Raw genomic sequence first — 17,438 nt, forward strand, 5'->3', positions numbered from 1 at the left:
TGAGCAGGGATGGATCATTATCGTGCCACAGCCGTTGTAACATGGGACCTCGGTTTTTGCGGTCTCATTCGAAGGAACGCGATATATACTCGCCTCTTACGACAGGTAAGTGGCACTAAGGACCTATTCTGACCCGCATCCCCACGGGGTTTGTTGTTTTAAGTTACATGGGACTGTGGTGCTCAAGTTTATCTTTATGTGATTCAGACACAGATTAATGACTCAAACTGTCAATTCATTCATGACACAGAGGGATGTCTTTAAATATCAAAGATAAAGAATTAAAAACGCATGCGCAGTTTTTTATCATTTCAGTAAAGTATCAAATGATATGGGAGGAGAAATACCATCATAGGGAGGAACGGTCATTATATCTTACTCTTTCAGTGGAATGAATGATTGTGCTTTTTTCTCACCGTAGACCAGAACGTTTATGTGTAGTTTAAAGTTGTTAGAATGTTTGGTATGGAAAAATTCATAACTTTAGATATTTACAAGAGAAACTAATATAAATGATAGAACGACAATTCTACGACTATGAAATCAAGTCATCATTCAGATGGTTATATTTTCTCAAACCATGATAGCTTGCACTTACGAAAATAAGCGATTCTACATTATATTTACACACATATTTTCACTACAGATTGTTTTGGTTAATTGATCAAGATATAGGGTTCACGGTGGGTGTGATCGGTTGACCAGGGATGCTTACTTTTCCTAAGCTCCCGATCCAACCTCTGGTAAACCCAGGGCTCCGTGTTTGCCCATTGATATTCCTTTTTGTATATTTGCAAAAATAATTAAAAGATTAAAAACATATAGTTTTAACGAGAATTGTTGTTATAAACTGACGATAATTGGTGATAAATTTACTATTAAGCATCTCTCAATACTATATAGATGTAAGAAGGTTTGTCTTTCAGAATTGGTGTTAATGGTTTACAGAGATTCAATCCTTGATATTACTAACTAAGCCGCTGATGAGGTACTCGTTCTTCTAAAGCTTTTAAAGCATTAATTTTACAAGTTTTGTTTCGACGGTGTAACCAGTAGTTCTACATTAATTGGGAAATTAAAAAATATGGTCAGTTAAAAAAGTCTACCTGATCAAAATTGTCTTACATAGTGCAATTAGCAAGAACCTACATATATCATGTTTAACACACCTTGAACTCTCTCAGAAGCGGCAAGCTGGTGTATCCGTGGGTAAAGTGTTGACTTTCAAATGATGCATGAGCAGCTGTCGGTACATCTAAATATAAGTCGTTAAAGTCTGTGAGATAAGAGACGGTGAGATATACAGATCCTACCAGGAGGAACCGGTACTTCAAGCAGCGGTCTGTAGGGGAGGCCGAAATAGGAACTGAATATAAAATGTTGGTACTTTTGTCTTCTGTTCCTCTACCATCCCTGTACAAAAACTTGTTGTCTGTGTACGAATAATTTTTCCCTTCGAGATCTGAAAAAAAAAGTTATTTGACATCTAGACTATTGATATTTATTTCACAGAAACAGCTGATTGATATCTTTGCGGGCTATAAAAAGATATAATCTGACATTCAAAACAATTGTATTCATGTGAATGGAAGTAAAATTTTTCGCACGCAACTCTATTTAGCTGTTCAATTGTATTTATCAAATACATGTAATTGGCTAAAGATAACATGAAAAATATCACACAGAGTACAAATGTTGACGGAAAATTGAAGACGGAGATTACAATGATCAATCTCATAGTATCAATAACGAATTCAGAATTAAGAGTAAACACGGACCACTTGAAATATAAGAGGTGGAATCAGGTGCCCAGGAGGAGTAAGTATCCCCTGTTGACCGGTCACTCCCCTATCTTAATCAAGTAAATGGAGTACTCAAACTCAAAATCAGTGTGTAATGAATGGCCAAGCGATGCCAGACAACATTCGACTTAATGACAGGATGTATTTGCAAGAAAAGATATAACGGCCATAGAATTTGCGAAATGCTGACGAGATTGTTGAAACCATTGTAACTTATTTGACAATGGTTTGCCTTGATTTAAAAACTGATCACATGCAGAACATACTCTTTCACATCAAATCAGTTGAAAGACGTAAATACCATATGCAGGTGATAATGAAATATTGCTACATAATTATATAACATCAACGATAGAGATGCTGAAGTCATCACGTTTGTCATTAAATTGATTTGTTAATTTGCAGTTAATATTTATGTTCAATAAAATATCGCAATATATAGAGATCACAGCGAGTGTGATCGGTCGACAGGGAATGCTTACTCCTCCTATGCACCTGATCCCACCTCTGGTATATTCGAGGGTCTGTATTTGGCTAACGCTCTATTCTGTATTGCTTATAGGAGTAACGAGATTGATCACTCTTCGTTATCTTCACCTTTCATAAAGGAGATATGGAAGACCGTGGTATTTTCTATTTCGTATGAGGTATTTAATCTCTAAAAATAATGTTTTTCACATCCTTTGGTGATCTCAGCCACTTTAAACAAAATGATTGTTCTAATTTCTTATAGGCGAGATCATATTTTACATACTAGAATCTTTTTCAATTCAGAACTATGAGATTCAATCGAATGATCGTACTATGATTTTTCTTTTCAGGTAGTTGTACAAGTACATGTATAAGTAAAATGTATTATCAAATTTCAGTGTACTTCTTTTTCTATAAAACTGTATTACCCCTTCCGATTTTATATACTGGGTCATAGAGCTTTTAGATTAACAACACTAGCAGGGCATTGATTTGTTTATCACGATCAGGCACAGGTGACATTAGGCTCAGGTGACATTCTGGAGCGATTTAATTTTTTCTTTTCAGCTGTGATTGTCTGTGGGATGCCATTTTTGATACACCAGTCGCACGTTTTAAAACAAAGGACAGTAGTAAATTGTTACAAAATATCAAACGAATATATCAAAGAAAAAAATCTTTGATCGCGATTGCATAACAGCAAACATGATTTACAGTATCTTTCGATGTTATGTATAATGAAAGACTTCAACACTGGATTCAGATACATATTCAACTACTTCCTAATTCCCGGAAATCTTGCAATTCATTGCTATACAGCATCACTTTCAAATGTTCGGTATGGAAGAAATAGAAAACTCTTTTAGTGAGCATGACGATATAAACTTTGTTGGCATACTCCATGGTGCGAATTAGCAAGTGGGCAATACCAGATTCGAACCAAGACAACGTACATTTTCTTGAACTTAGGAAACCCTGTACAATAGATTTATATGTAGGGTGTATTGCAGCATCGTATAAAGAATGAATAATCTATATTTGAGAAATATCAATTCCTACTTATATTAACGGAGAAAGTTCAGACGTACTGTTCAGATGTACTTTAGACGTACTGTTCCATACTATGTACGAAAATTGGTGTAAATCAAATGTGGATTCTAAACAATTCCAAAGAAGTTTAAGTAAATTTGAAAAACACAAAGTTTTTCCAAACCAAAAACAAGCTTCAAAACACCAAGCTTTTCAACACTTCACTCCATCATTCCTCACTATAAATCAAAGTCTAGACTTTTTGACATCATAGACAGTTGCTTCATCACTAAAAATGGAATACCGAAATATTCATGTCTTGTAATCGGTCATCCAAAAATAAATAAATAAATAAATAAACAAAAAATAAAATAAAATAAGCACAGCTCTGATTCTACATACAACTACCCTGAAGTTTATATTAAAGAGTGTTGGAGTTCATTATTGACAATATCTAATTAGATTTTGGTTATGAAGTCTTCCAACAGTCAACTGGAATTCCCATGCGTACGAATCGTGCTCTTTTATAAGCTGCCCTACTTTTGTATTGTTATGAGGCAAATTTTATTCATTATTTGTCGAAATGCGCATCTGGTGCATAAAAATTGGTACCGTATAAGTTTTGTGTTGCAAATAAGAGAGTTTAAAATCCAAGCTTCGCTTTGATTTGATGCATGATATAATCATCTTAAAAAACCTGCCGAGATGACTCATGTTAATGTTCTTGTTTTTTGGATGATGAAATATTGATGAGATTTCCTTTTTACAACATATTTGCCTTATATATTTTTTCTTTCTTATATAATTTTTCTAGTTGACATTTTTCTTGAAGATTTTAGTTGTAGAATTAAAAAAAAAGTTAACAAATAACGTTTTTGATATTCAAAAAATATTTTTTATTTAAAATATTAAACCGTCTACCTGAGTTCTTTACGAATGCTTTATTCGATACCCATATAATGCAACAAATCACAGGGAAATTAAGAGTATACAACCTCTTATTTCCAAAGAAAACACATTTTTATCATTACAGAAATAAACCCACAAAAATTCATATACAGTGCTTGAGAGCTGGTATCATTATTTCTTTACTTCTTTACTTAAAGGCCTCCGTGGCCGAGTGGTTAGAGCATCAAGCTCAAAATCACGCAGCCTCTCACCTCTGGTCGGCGCGGGTTCGAATCCCGCTCGCGCCGGTAAGTGAGAAAGTTTCCCAGTTTACTTTCGGAAGGTCGGTGGTCTCTTCCCAGGTACATTTTATCTGGGTTCTCTCTTCCACCAACAAAAACTGGGCTCCACCAGATAACTGAAAAATTGTTGAGTGTGACGGAAAACATCAAAACAATCTTGCTTTACTTCATATGAGATGCTTTAACGAATCATTAAACACAATTTTGAAGTAATAAGCCAGAGGTTTTTGAATACAAATGTTAATATTTTTCACGAAACAAGTCAAAACTAAATAAATCTAATTGTGATGTAATGAAATCAAAGTTACGTCATTTCCTGATGTCGCTAGTGTCGTTTATTAGAGGAACAAAGGAGGTATCAAGAAAACACCACGAGACATATGTCTCCGAAAATGCCCGAAAGAGCGACGTCAGACATCCGAACGGAACAGCGTGCGAAAAATATAATTCTGTATTCACCTGGGGAAAACGTCGATAAAGAGATAAAAAAAAAAAAAAAAAACCTGAGAGAAGTAACAGGGAGGAATCGAAATAAATCCAGGTCGTTTATTTACAAGTGTCATAAACGGTTTTCCGATGGTGTGCTCAATTTCAGAGATGCTGCAAGACTACTATAAAGTAAAAAAAGGAAACATACAAAATCCCGTATTGATGACGTTATCATAAAAGACAGCTGCCTTGCATTAAGAATGTCGTGTCTTCTTGTCTTGTTAGTAAATCTTCGGTTTTCCGATATCCTAACCGAGGACAGTAAATGATATTCAAGTGTATCTGACTTATGGCTAAGGAAATGTGAGAAGTGTAATGCACTGTGCAGGTGACTGAAAAATTCTCGAGCGGGACGTTAAACAACATCCAGTCAACCAATTGATTGCACTGCTAGAGAGAGGTCATTACGACTTGACGTCGGGCTGGGCCGTGCTCCTTGTATTTACAAAGTATTAATGCTCGTAACACACCTATAGTATTCAGTAGTCCTATGATATTACATAAACACATGATTATAGTCTAACTCAAAATATTATTTCACAGAATTGCTACATTTGTCACCATAAAGAGAAATAAAATGTATCCATGGAGTTTTTGGACAGCCCTCTTAGATGTATCAACAACGGTTTATCGTTATATCCTTTTCATTCATATGTCAATTCGATAAATATCAGTAAACCCAAAATACATGTAAGAGACATTGCAAAGTTTTCCATATCTACTGCACATTTAGATATTTTATTGACCTTTAGATTGATTGATTGTATATTGTTTAACGTCCATCTCTAGAATCTTTCACTCATATGGAGACGTCACCATTGCCGGTGAAAGGCTTCAAACTCGGCGCTTATGGCCATTGAGCAGGGAGTGATCTTTATCGTGCCACACCTGCTGTGATTAGGGACCTCGGTTTTTGCAATCTCATCCGAAGGACTGCCCTATTTAGTAGCCTTTTACGACAAGCAAGGGGTACTGAGGACATATTCTAACCAGGATCCGCCACAGGACTATTTACCTTTCAAAGTTAACGGCATACTAACAAGTCAACTTTATGACAAATGGGATGACTTAATCTTCTGCATCATCTTCTTCCCGTATTTATGTTGGTATGTTCCATTATCATCTTCATATGGTGTTTATGTCTTTCAACTGGTTTGATGTAATATGTAAGGGCGTGTTTTGTATATAATCAAATTTCAAATTCAGAGAGGCTACTGATAAATACATGTACTTTGTAATTACAGGAAACTAAATAACTCATTTAACCTGGAAACATGAGAGGTCGGATCTGGTGGCTAAGAGGAGTAACCATCCCCTGTTGACCGAACACAGCCCTCTATCTTGATCAGGTAAACAAATTAATATGTAGTAAAAATCAATCTGTAAAGAATGGTCTCACAATTGGTATGCAATGCGTCAGGCAGCATCTAATCTAGTAATAGGTTGTATTTACGAATTAAATAATGAAAATGACCATATAATTTGTGAACTGCTGATTTTGAACGTGACTACTTAAAACACTGCAACATACACTTATTTGTCAGTTGCCAACCATGATTTAAAACAATGATCTTGCAGATCGTATCAGTTGAAAGATAAACATCATCACAATATACAGTTGGAAATGGAATATCGCCACATAGAAATGGGAAGTTGACGATCAAAACATCTTTATGGTAATATATATATATATATATATATATATATATATATATATATATGCAGTAAACAGATTGAAGGATAATATCAATGCTAAAAGTTGTACTAATACGAAAGGTTAAATGGAGTACGATGTGCGTAGCCGTTAACAAGCTCAGATATCAGAATATGCAGAAATAGCATACCGATATGCATTGCTTAAAATACGAGAAGAAAAGAAGGTGAAAAGAATTAATCAGCTCTACGAAACAACGTTAAAGTGTAAATAACAGTAGATTATGATAATCACGAAGGTCACTCTAATGAAGAAAGCATTGATGATAAAATCAAAATCATTTGTTCCCATGATGGTCGACAGGGTATGCTTTTTCCTCCTAGGCACCCGATCACACCTCTGGTATATCCAGGGATCCGTGTTTGCCCAAACTGTATATTTTGTATTGTTTGTAGGAGTTATGAGATTGATCACTGTTCGTTATCTTCACCTTTGATTTCAAAAGGCTTAGTAGTACAATGCACATACCTTTTGAAAAACCAAAGAGCGCTGTGGTCTCATTATCAATTGTCTTTATTTCAAATGGAATAGCTGAGTGAATGCTCTCTGTGCTGTAGCAGTTTTTCAAATCCCCGCCAATCCCGCAGAACGTAATGACTCTGCCAAACGTATCAGTGTAAATTCTATCCTCTGTCGACCAGTTGCACAAGTCAGTCTCAAACTCACAATCATCTGTAAAAAAGAAAATATCAATTGAATTAAGGTCATGATGCTATACGAATTTTCAATCTTGCGAACGGATGTAAACCGCGAAAACTTAACAATGTTTGCAAATTTGATATATTTTTCTTGTAAAATCACAGACGATTTAATAAATGATGTGAAACTATGCGTATATTGATCATAATATATCGTTTTATATTCACTCTCACTGAAGTTTGTTTAACTTGTATAAGCGTATTGCAGACTTAATTCCTATTCTGCTTTGTCACTCTTGTATGACTAAAACACTGAATGTATACTCCTTCCCATATCCCAGCATTGATGTTCAATAACTGCATTAGAACGTTATAGTCATAAGCAATGATATTGAGACGCAAATATAAATCAAATACATGTATTGTTTTGAAATAGGGTAATAAATATACAATCAATATAGAGTGTACAGAATTCACAAATACCCATTTCAGTGTCCTTAACCTTCAATATATTTCTTTTTACTGATAGGGAACCAAATAAAGCCTTATGCAAACATTCAGTCCTGTAAGCTTTATATGAATTTAATATACTAGATCTTGCATACAAATACTTTCCAAAACTCAGTCTCAGTGACGGTGACCATTTAAAGATACCCTTGAGGAAAGAAGACTGGAAATTACCATTTCAAGTTTGACAAAATTAGGTTTGGTAACAGACATAGAAATCGGACAACAGATGCGGCTTAAATATTGTATGTAAAGTTTTATAAGCGGTCGTTGCTAGCTTATTGGTTAGGGTGCGGGGTTCGTAACCGGAAGTTTCGGGTTCAATTCTCGATCCCGGCGCCCTGTCACATCCAAGACGTATAACATAGTTAGTAACTGTTCCTTCGCTAAGCAACCAGCATTAGAAATGAAAATTACAGGTCTTTCTAATATTACGTTAAAGAACGTCGGTTCCGTGTCTCACAAGGCGTTAGAACAATAATGAACACTCACTGCTACGGCCGTAAGCGTAAGTGCCAATACCAAGATCAAAAATAAACTATTGACGTCCCTACATGAGTGGAGAATCCCCGGATGGGAGGTTGATTCCAGGATACTCTGGATAATGATAATAATAATGATAACAATAATACTCTGGAGCATAAAATTCTATATTCCAACATATATATCGCCAAATTGAGCTCATATTAATTAGGAGAGAATACATATAAAATTTATTTCATATACTTAAGATAGATACATACAGTTGATTCTCGTTACACCGCCGTTATTCTGTTTGAACGGCAGAATAATTATGAATTGAATGTAGAGGATATCAATGGATGGTTTGATCCTACACCTTCAATATCTATTTGTCGTTCGTTTATTGTACATCTTAAAAATAAATTTATGATACAAATATCTATGATGGGTTAAAATAATTTGCTCTTCACTAAAATGCATCCGGTATTGAGTAAAAAGTATCACTAGTATCATTTAAAACATTTCGTATTTTCTGACAACGGCATCAGAATAATGAAGTCTTGTGAACTTGGGTAAAGTTACTTCTCAAGCATTTCATCATCATGAATATATCACAAAAGTTAATACAGTTTTCAAGCAAATTTTGCAGGATCGAACAGACACGTACATATTTAATTGTTTCGTTTGATCAATTAAGAACTTGGACATTTGACACACCAATGTGGACATTTGTTTTGGAAAAGGAGAGGCGGATGACGATGTGCAAATGTGGTATTAAAACGAAAGATTTAAATTAAAGGGGAAAAAAAGCTTTCCTGACATAAACATAGCAGCATAGTGAAAATGACAATTAATCTAGTGGCGATAATTCCAGAGTTAACTGTACAGGTATCGTGACTTGAAGATTATGTTGACCAAAAGATATGCGAGTACATTTTTGAATTTCTTTGTTCGTGCTATAAAATAACAGTACTAGCATAAATCAGGATCATACTATAAATAACGTACGTAAATAACCAAAAGAAACACTTTTAATCATAACAAGAAGCAACGCTCTTACAAAGAATTCTATAAAAAGTTGTCAGCATTGCTTTGCTTTCAGACATTTCTATATATTTCAAAGGACCCTTTGATTTGAAACCTATGAGTGGGATATATACGATTTCATACGGCGCAACTGTCTGATAAAACACCAACGTAATTAATTAAACATGATACGAAAATTTGCTTGCAGGTAAATAAATCAGTAATGTTTATCCTAAAACTGATCTGAAACAATGTCTTACTACTTCACATAAATTGACGTAGAGAGAGAAGTTTAAATAAACATTAATAAGCGCATAGTTCAGAGCGTTAAAGGAATATCCGTTAATATCTGTATTATATAATTCATTTCCCTTGAATATCTATTTTCTTCTTATAGCAATGAACACTGCAACAGGGGTTCAAACAATTTGAGAACCGATTCATATAAATTTGAAAAATGATTCAATTCATTATATAGCTGAATGAAAACGTGAGGATAGTGAACAGTGATCAGTCTCTTAAATTCTATATAGAATACAAATTGAGAGCAAAGAAATATCGGTCCCCTGGAAACACCAGAGGTGTGAGCAGGTGTCTAGGAGGAGCAATCATCCCCTGTTGACCGGTCACACCCGCATCGGCCTGTTTCTATTATCAGGTAAACGGAGTAATCCGTAGTCAAAATCAGTAAATAAAACAGCCTTACGATTGGTATGAAACACACCAGGCAACACTCAACCTAAATACGGGTTCTCGTTGCAAATTATATAATTATAATGACTATAAGATTTGCGAAAGCTGTTTTAAACGAGACTGTTGCCACCACTGTGACGTCAATTTATTTGTCAGTATACTGTTTCGGATTAAACATGGTGGTATAGAGTATTGAAAAGTCGTATGCTTTGATGTTGTTGCCCGTTCACACAGCAGTAATATTCTTATATGAGGATTGAAGATAGAGACATTTACTAGATCCTGCAATGTATCTCTTTAAGATAATTTGAAGTTTTGGATTCCAATACTCGTACTGCAACTCAAATTCTGGGCTGGAATATCAAATGTGTTTAAAAATGAAACGTGATTTTGTAGAATGTCGTCTTTTGAAAGGGTACTTGGAGTATAAATTGAGTTACAAAAAGTGGGACTAAAGCCACGTTATTCTAAAATATGATTATAATAATGAACCTTAGAAACAAAGATAATGTTCTTACAAGCTTTGTCACCTGGAACCAATTCATATCCATCTAATTCTTTTATCAATTCTGGTTTACCTAAACACAGAAGAATAGATGGTACCCATCTTTTGTTTCAATATGTCCTATACGGGATCTTGGCCCGTGGTGATTCGGGTTAGAATAGGTCCTCAGTACCCCTTGCTTGTCGTAGAAGGCGACTAAATTGGGCGGTCCTTCTGAGGAGACCGCAAAAACCGAGGTCCCATGTCACAGCAGGTGTGGCACGATAAAAATCCCTCCCTGCTCAATGGCCATAAGCGCCGAGCATAGGCCGAAAATTTTCAGCCCTTCAATGGCAGTGGTGACGTATCCATATGAGTGAAATATTCTTGAGAGGGACGTTAAACAATATTCAATCAACCTATACGGGATCTTAATATTCCTCTTATACTTTAATCAATTCTGACAAAGTGTCAAGTCCTTCCTTTTCTTATTGTGCCCATCGTCTAGGATGATATTCGACAGAATTCAAAATAGAGATGAAGTTCTGTTACCAATTGAAAGGTCAGGGCTCTCTGAAATTTGGACATTTACTAAAAAAATATTTATACATCGAAGTAAAAGTGAAAATATGGCATGTAATGGCTATACCAAAAAATGTGTACTTTATAAGAAAATCTGGAAATGGGTTTCAAAACTCACAGCTTGCATTTTTATGTCATTTGCAGTGACCTTTTGTCTGTACCTAACTTGTATGTACTACATATGTATTACTTATCAATGAGGTTTTTCTTTTTATCTCAGTTTTTCGTTTCTAACAATTATTAGCTGTAAGGTGAAGATAACGAACAGTAATCAATCTAATAACTTCTATAAGTAATACAAAATACAAAGTTGGGCAAACACGGATCCCTGGACACACCAGGGGTGGGATCAGGTGTCTAGGAGGAATAAGAATCCACTGCCGACCGGTTACACCCGCCATGAGCCCTATATCTTGATCAGGTAAACGGAGTTATCCATAGTCAAAATCAGTGTGCTAAGAATGGCCTAACAATCGGTATGAAACGCGTCAGACAGCATTTCACCCAATGAAACGTTGTATTGGCAAACTAGATCGTTATAATGACCATAGCTCTGTTTTAGTAGGTAGAGGTAGCCATAAAAAGGTGATGATAACGAGCACTGGTCAATCTCACAACTACTTCAATAATACAAACTTAAGTTAGAGAAGTAGTGCATTGTGTACAATATGTTAACACATCGATTACATTCTTCATAATTCTATATCGTTCATTATGTAGTAGGATTAGGAATGGCTATAAAAAAAATTAACGCTATGTGCCAGTGTACTACATGAATCACGTACAATATCGATACACTATAAAGTGATGGGTTTTCTTCATATTCGTTTGAGGAAGGTGATGGTAGTGTAACGGGGTGAAATCAATGTCATGGATGATGCTTAACATCACCGTAATTCACTTTCTATGTTATCTTCAGTATCCTCCATTTATAACTAATCGTTTCTTAATCATAGTGTATTTGCATCAAATTAAATACATGTAAGGTTAAAAAATGGGGCGATTGCTTTACATTGTAATACAATAAATACAAAATCTGCATATGGATATATACCATTGGTAGAGAGATTTCAAACAAAATATGTTCAATAAAACTTTCTTTTAAGGTATAAGATAAAAATAACAACACAGAATTGTTGACCTCTGGGGGGAAAAGTGGACTTTAAAAATATTCACATTTTTTATCCATCGGTTCACACTATCAATGTACAGATAAAATCGGGAAAATGATAAAATTCAAATTAAGCCGCAAATCCATATATTTATCTTTAATATATACAGCATTTCAAAGACCTGTATTGAAATACGCTTCTGGAAGATTGGGAGGATGTAGTGAAGCTGACTCTAACATATTGGAGGCATTTCAACTGTAATGAGTGAGAATCGTCGGTCCAGGATTGAACGCTATTAGCATAGTTAGGTTCTTTTTATCTTAGCCAAAAGCCGGAAAATATGAAGATGAGTACCATTATTTCTTGTCTTGTATTAGATATATATATATAAAAGAAATATTTCTTTAATAACATATATTCAAAATTTAAAAATCTCAATATTGGCAATGTGCATGTGTATAGGGATATACAGGTATATCCAGGCAATTGTTACCAAGTTTAGTTCATATTTCCGTTTTTAGATTATATTTTTAAAAAGTTTTATTAAACTTGGATTCATGCAGATTATGTCAGCTCGATCCTATCTTTGTGTCATTTAGCGGTTCACTGGGAGAGAGCAATTTGTCTCCAGATTCCTAATGGAAATGAAACGTGTTCAAACCACACATCATTTTCAACTCTCTAGACATTCAATAATTTACCACTCTAATTAAATTCAGGTCCTTTGATCCGCTCACCTATGATCGCTAGCGATCGTAGGTGAGCGGATCAAAGCATCTAATTTAATTCAAATTGATAATTTACAAGAACCAAACCTCTCATACTTTCTAGCAATAGAAGCATGGATGATGTGTAACAAATATTTATCATTAATTATATCATATTTTTACGTAAAATTATGGGATTCGATTAACCGAGAAAAGTTTGAAAAATTCATGTTTTGTCGTCGCTTTGAAATAGCATGGATTTATAAAAATGCATTGAAATTGCATGCATTGATAAAAATTCATTGACATAGCATGGATTTATAATAATTCTTTGAAATGGCATGGATTTATAAAAATTCATTGATATAGCATGGATTTATAAAATTTCATTGAAATGGCATGGATTTATTATTAGCAGATCATTAAAAAAAGTAAACTAGACTTATAAAATTATTATTTCTACTCTGTCACCCAGTGCATGTTTCTCTCGCCGTAAACGTCAATGTTTTTGGATGATGTATGTAACGATACTTGGATAATTTGAAATGATCTTCTTCCATGAATATAAGGGCCTCCGTGGCCGAGTGGTTAGAGCATCAAGCTCAAAATCAGACGGCCTCTCACCTCTGTCGGTGCGGGTTCGAATCCCGCTCGCGCCGGTAAGTGAGAAAGTTTCTCAGTTTACTTTCGAAAGGTCGGTGGTCTCTTCCCAGGTACATTGTATCTGGGTTCTCTCTTCCACCAATAAAAACTGGGCGCCACCATATAACTGAAAAATTGTTGAGTGTGGCGGAAAAACATCAATCAATCAATCTTCCATGAATAGCACATTCGGTGTTCAATTATCAAAAGATATACTACATCAAGAGAAATAAATAATGAAAAATAACTATCAAACAAATCTAAGAAAACTCATCTTTTAAATTAACATATTACTTTTAAAAAAGATAACTTACTTGGCGTTTCCAACTTGGTCCCCGGGAACATCAAACAGCTACTTATCAATAGCGTGAACACATTTTTGTTCATTATGTCCTGCAATTTAGAAGAAAACAATATACATCCTTTGTTGTTTATATTGTAAAATTCTATTACGAGTATTGTTCCAGGGAAATTAAGGTCTTTTCGTTAACTGATTTGAACACATATTCTAATATTATCAATGGAAAAGGGTCGGTCATATATTCTTAAAACTGAGAGCGCACTTTTCCTACAGAAATTGTATAAAGAACAGAAACATCTAAAGAACTGAAATTTCTTTAAACACCATGTCATAATATTGGAATCGATGTACAAAATATTTAACAGTTACATGTAAGAGGAAATTTTATATTTAGTTTGTTTAAAATGAAATGTAGTCACCCTTAAAGACGTTCTAAGATAACAGTTAAGAGGAGGCTTGATGGGGAAAAAACCCATAAACCCACCCAAATATATATCTACTGTTAATTTCTAAACCTTGTCAGTTTCTAGACTCTTTATTAAGAATCATCATCGATGCAAATCAACTATGTAATTTTAATGCAAACCTAGCATGACTTTCCATATCCCTGCACAACAATATCTTTCCCCATTCAATCATAAGGATATCTGATACGTCGCACTTATCCATGCTTGTTTTAAATGTTTACTTCAATTAAGCGTGATGATTTCTTTGTTTACATTTTCTGGGTGATAACAAAGCATCATATCATTCAGAATTTCGAATTAGTGCCAACTTTATATTTTCTCTTCTCCCCTTTTCTCAATCGGGGAGATAGTTGTTAACACGGTTTTAATGGGACGGGGTGGAGTCACATTCTGCAACGCTTTACACCCGCATACTTTTCATGAAGCGCGTTTTGTATTTTCAACAAAAAAATTCATTTCTTAAATATAGATGCCTAAGAAACAAGTGCAGTGTCGACAAAGGGGTATAACTCGGGTAAAGTGGTTGGTCAGCTTCTCTTAGCTAGATGCGTCACGGTCATCGTATCAATTTGATGTCACACCAACAACATTCTGCATATTTTTATTTTCAGACATTTAACGCACAGCATAGGGTGGCCTGTGAGCAAAATTATGAACCTGTACTTTTTATTCCGATCTAAACCCACTACCACAGGACAAAACCATTACTTCCATTACAATATCTGATACCTTATTCCAAACACGCTATTAATGCAAGGTGAAGATAACGAACAATGATCAATCTCATAACTCCTACAAGCAATACAAAATAGATAGTTGGGCAAACACGAACCCCTGGACACACCAGAGGTGGGATCAGGTGCCTAGGAGGAGTAAGCATCCCCTGTTGACCGGTCACACTCGCCATGAGCCCCATATCCTGATCAGGTAAACGGAGTTATCCGCAGTCAAATCAGTGTGCCAAGAACGGCTTAACAATCGGTATGAAACACGTCAGACAGCATTTGACCCAATGAGAGATTGTATTGACGAACTAGATCGTTATAACGACCATACAATTTGCGAAATGCTGACTTCAATCGAGACTGTTGAAATCCCTGTACCATCAACTTGTTTGTCAGTAGCTTACCTCGATTTAAAAACTGACTATACCCAGAACAAGCTCTTGCATATCGAATCAGTTGAGATATATAAACACCATATGCAGGTGATAATGGAATATTGCTACATAAATGTGGGAAGTTGACGATGGAGAAGCTGAAATCATCCCGTTTTTCATACAGTTGAGTTGTCAGATGCGTAACGATAAAAAAGTGACGATAACGTACAGAAATCTATTTCATAAACCCTATAAAAGATACAAAATGAAAAGATGGGTAAACACGGACCCCTGGACGCATCAGAGGTGGGATCGGGTGCCTAGGAGGAGTAAGCATCCCCTGTTGATCGGTCACACCCGCCGTTAGCCCTGTGTCTTGATAAGGGAAACGGAGTAATCGGTAGTCAAAATCAGTCTGTAAAGAACGGCCAAACAATGGGTATGATATATGTCAGACAACATTCGAACGAGTGATAGCTTGTATCATTATAACGACTATAGATTATAAAATAGATAACAGCGACTGCGTAATTTCAAAACATGTTCAAATATTAACGAACGAATCGACACGCGATGACGGACAGAGAAGATTTGTATTACAAGTTACCATCAATATTTAGGTCACTTCAGTAGCTCATAGTGTAGTAACTTACCCCAATCGGATGATTGAAACCATATTTCAGTTCACGTTTTTAATCTTTCAAGATCAAATGTTTTTGAAAGGGGTAGATGATAAACTAATGACAATGCCTCATCAAAGGTTCTTATTCTGTGAAAATTTAGTAAATGCTTTCTCACCAAATCTGTACATTTTTACATACAAGTCGTAGGTATTGGTAACCATGCATGTGCTTATCCTTCTGAAAATTTGTCGCATAAATCTATCATTTTAAACAATAGTTTACTTGCGGTTTCCTTAAAGTTTTCTGCAGGAAACGGACGTAATATTGATTAGTATAATTAATATGATATCAGACGGATATAACGTACGTATGTTGTGTTTTCTACAGTAAGGCAATTTCCAATAAAAAAATAAAAATAAATTACCATCTTTGTAAAAGAATTAAGTTTTCTGTACCTTAATCCCTGTAAAGGGGGTTCTCCATCAATCGTAAGGACTGGCTTTCCGTCTCTTAGATGAACGACTACCTTAAGGAACGAAGAAATGGCCTCTTTCGTATTTGTCCTCGGATTGTCATTTTATACAGAATAGAAACCTCTTAACCACACCCTCCCTATCTTTAGATATCTCCTATGCTGTCATTAGTGTAAGGGTGCATTCCCTATCATATTTAATTAACTCTATTCTGTGTTGAATGGTTTAGGGATGTTTTGCCTTGGAGTTAAAAAGCAGTATCAGTTTTCCCTGTCGTATATTCTGCGTTCAAACACTGTTTGTTTGATGGATGACCAGATACTTGCATATGCTTGCAGGAGATGATGATTAACGACAGTCGTTTCTCAAATACATTTCTTGGAAATATGATGAGAAATACATAGAATTTGTTATATCGGTGATTAATTGAGGTGAATCGCTGTAGTATATATATATATATGATGCTAGGGATTCCAAGACAAACGGCTCTAGCAGTTTGCCAATATCACAGAGAAACAAAATACAAGAACAATAATTAATAAGAAAAATGGATTTTGACCGAAAAATTCTCGAATATTTGGTGATATAGAATGTACTACAATGAATCTTGGGTTGTAAGTATCCAAAGCTTTGATATACAGCCAGCAAAACATATTCTTTCACCATTCATGTACTTGAATTGTTTTACGATGTTTTCAGTTCTTGGCAAACATCCGTGCATGTACTCAGAATATGGTTGTTATGACATAATATGAATGAATGCAATAATCAACCGGTACAACGTTACATGGCTATGTATACATAAACAGGCGAACTTTATTCAAGCTGAGGGTTTTCATTTTGAATTGGGATTGGGATTTCTAAATAATAGGAGCTAGGGGTTTTTTGTTGTTTGTTTGTTTTTTGTTGTTGTTGTTTTTTTGTTTT

General features: G+C 35.0%; 1 protein-coding gene across 1 annotated transcript; it reads right to left on the minus strand.

The window, feature by feature from the left end:
- Positions 1-1,160: 1,160 nt before the first annotated feature.
- On the minus strand, positions 1,161-16,632 carry LOC125676993 (uncharacterized). Its single transcript, XM_056160881.1, has 4 exons — positions 16,494-16,632; positions 13,863-13,941; positions 7,164-7,367; positions 1,161-1,462 (listed from the first exon to the last, which is right to left on the minus strand). Exons 2-4 carry the CDS (start codon positions 13,933-13,935, stop codon positions 1,161-1,163), a joined length of 579 nt encoding a protein of 192 aa, XP_056016856.1. The 5' UTR covers positions 13,936-13,941; positions 16,494-16,632.
- Positions 16,633-17,438: the final 806 nt, after the last annotated feature.

The sequence above is a fragment of the Ostrea edulis genome, chromosome 3 (assembly GCF_947568905.1).
Source record: "Ostrea edulis chromosome 3, xbOstEdul1.1, whole genome shotgun sequence".
NCBI lineage: Eukaryota > Metazoa > Mollusca > Bivalvia > Ostreida > Ostreidae > Ostrea > Ostrea edulis.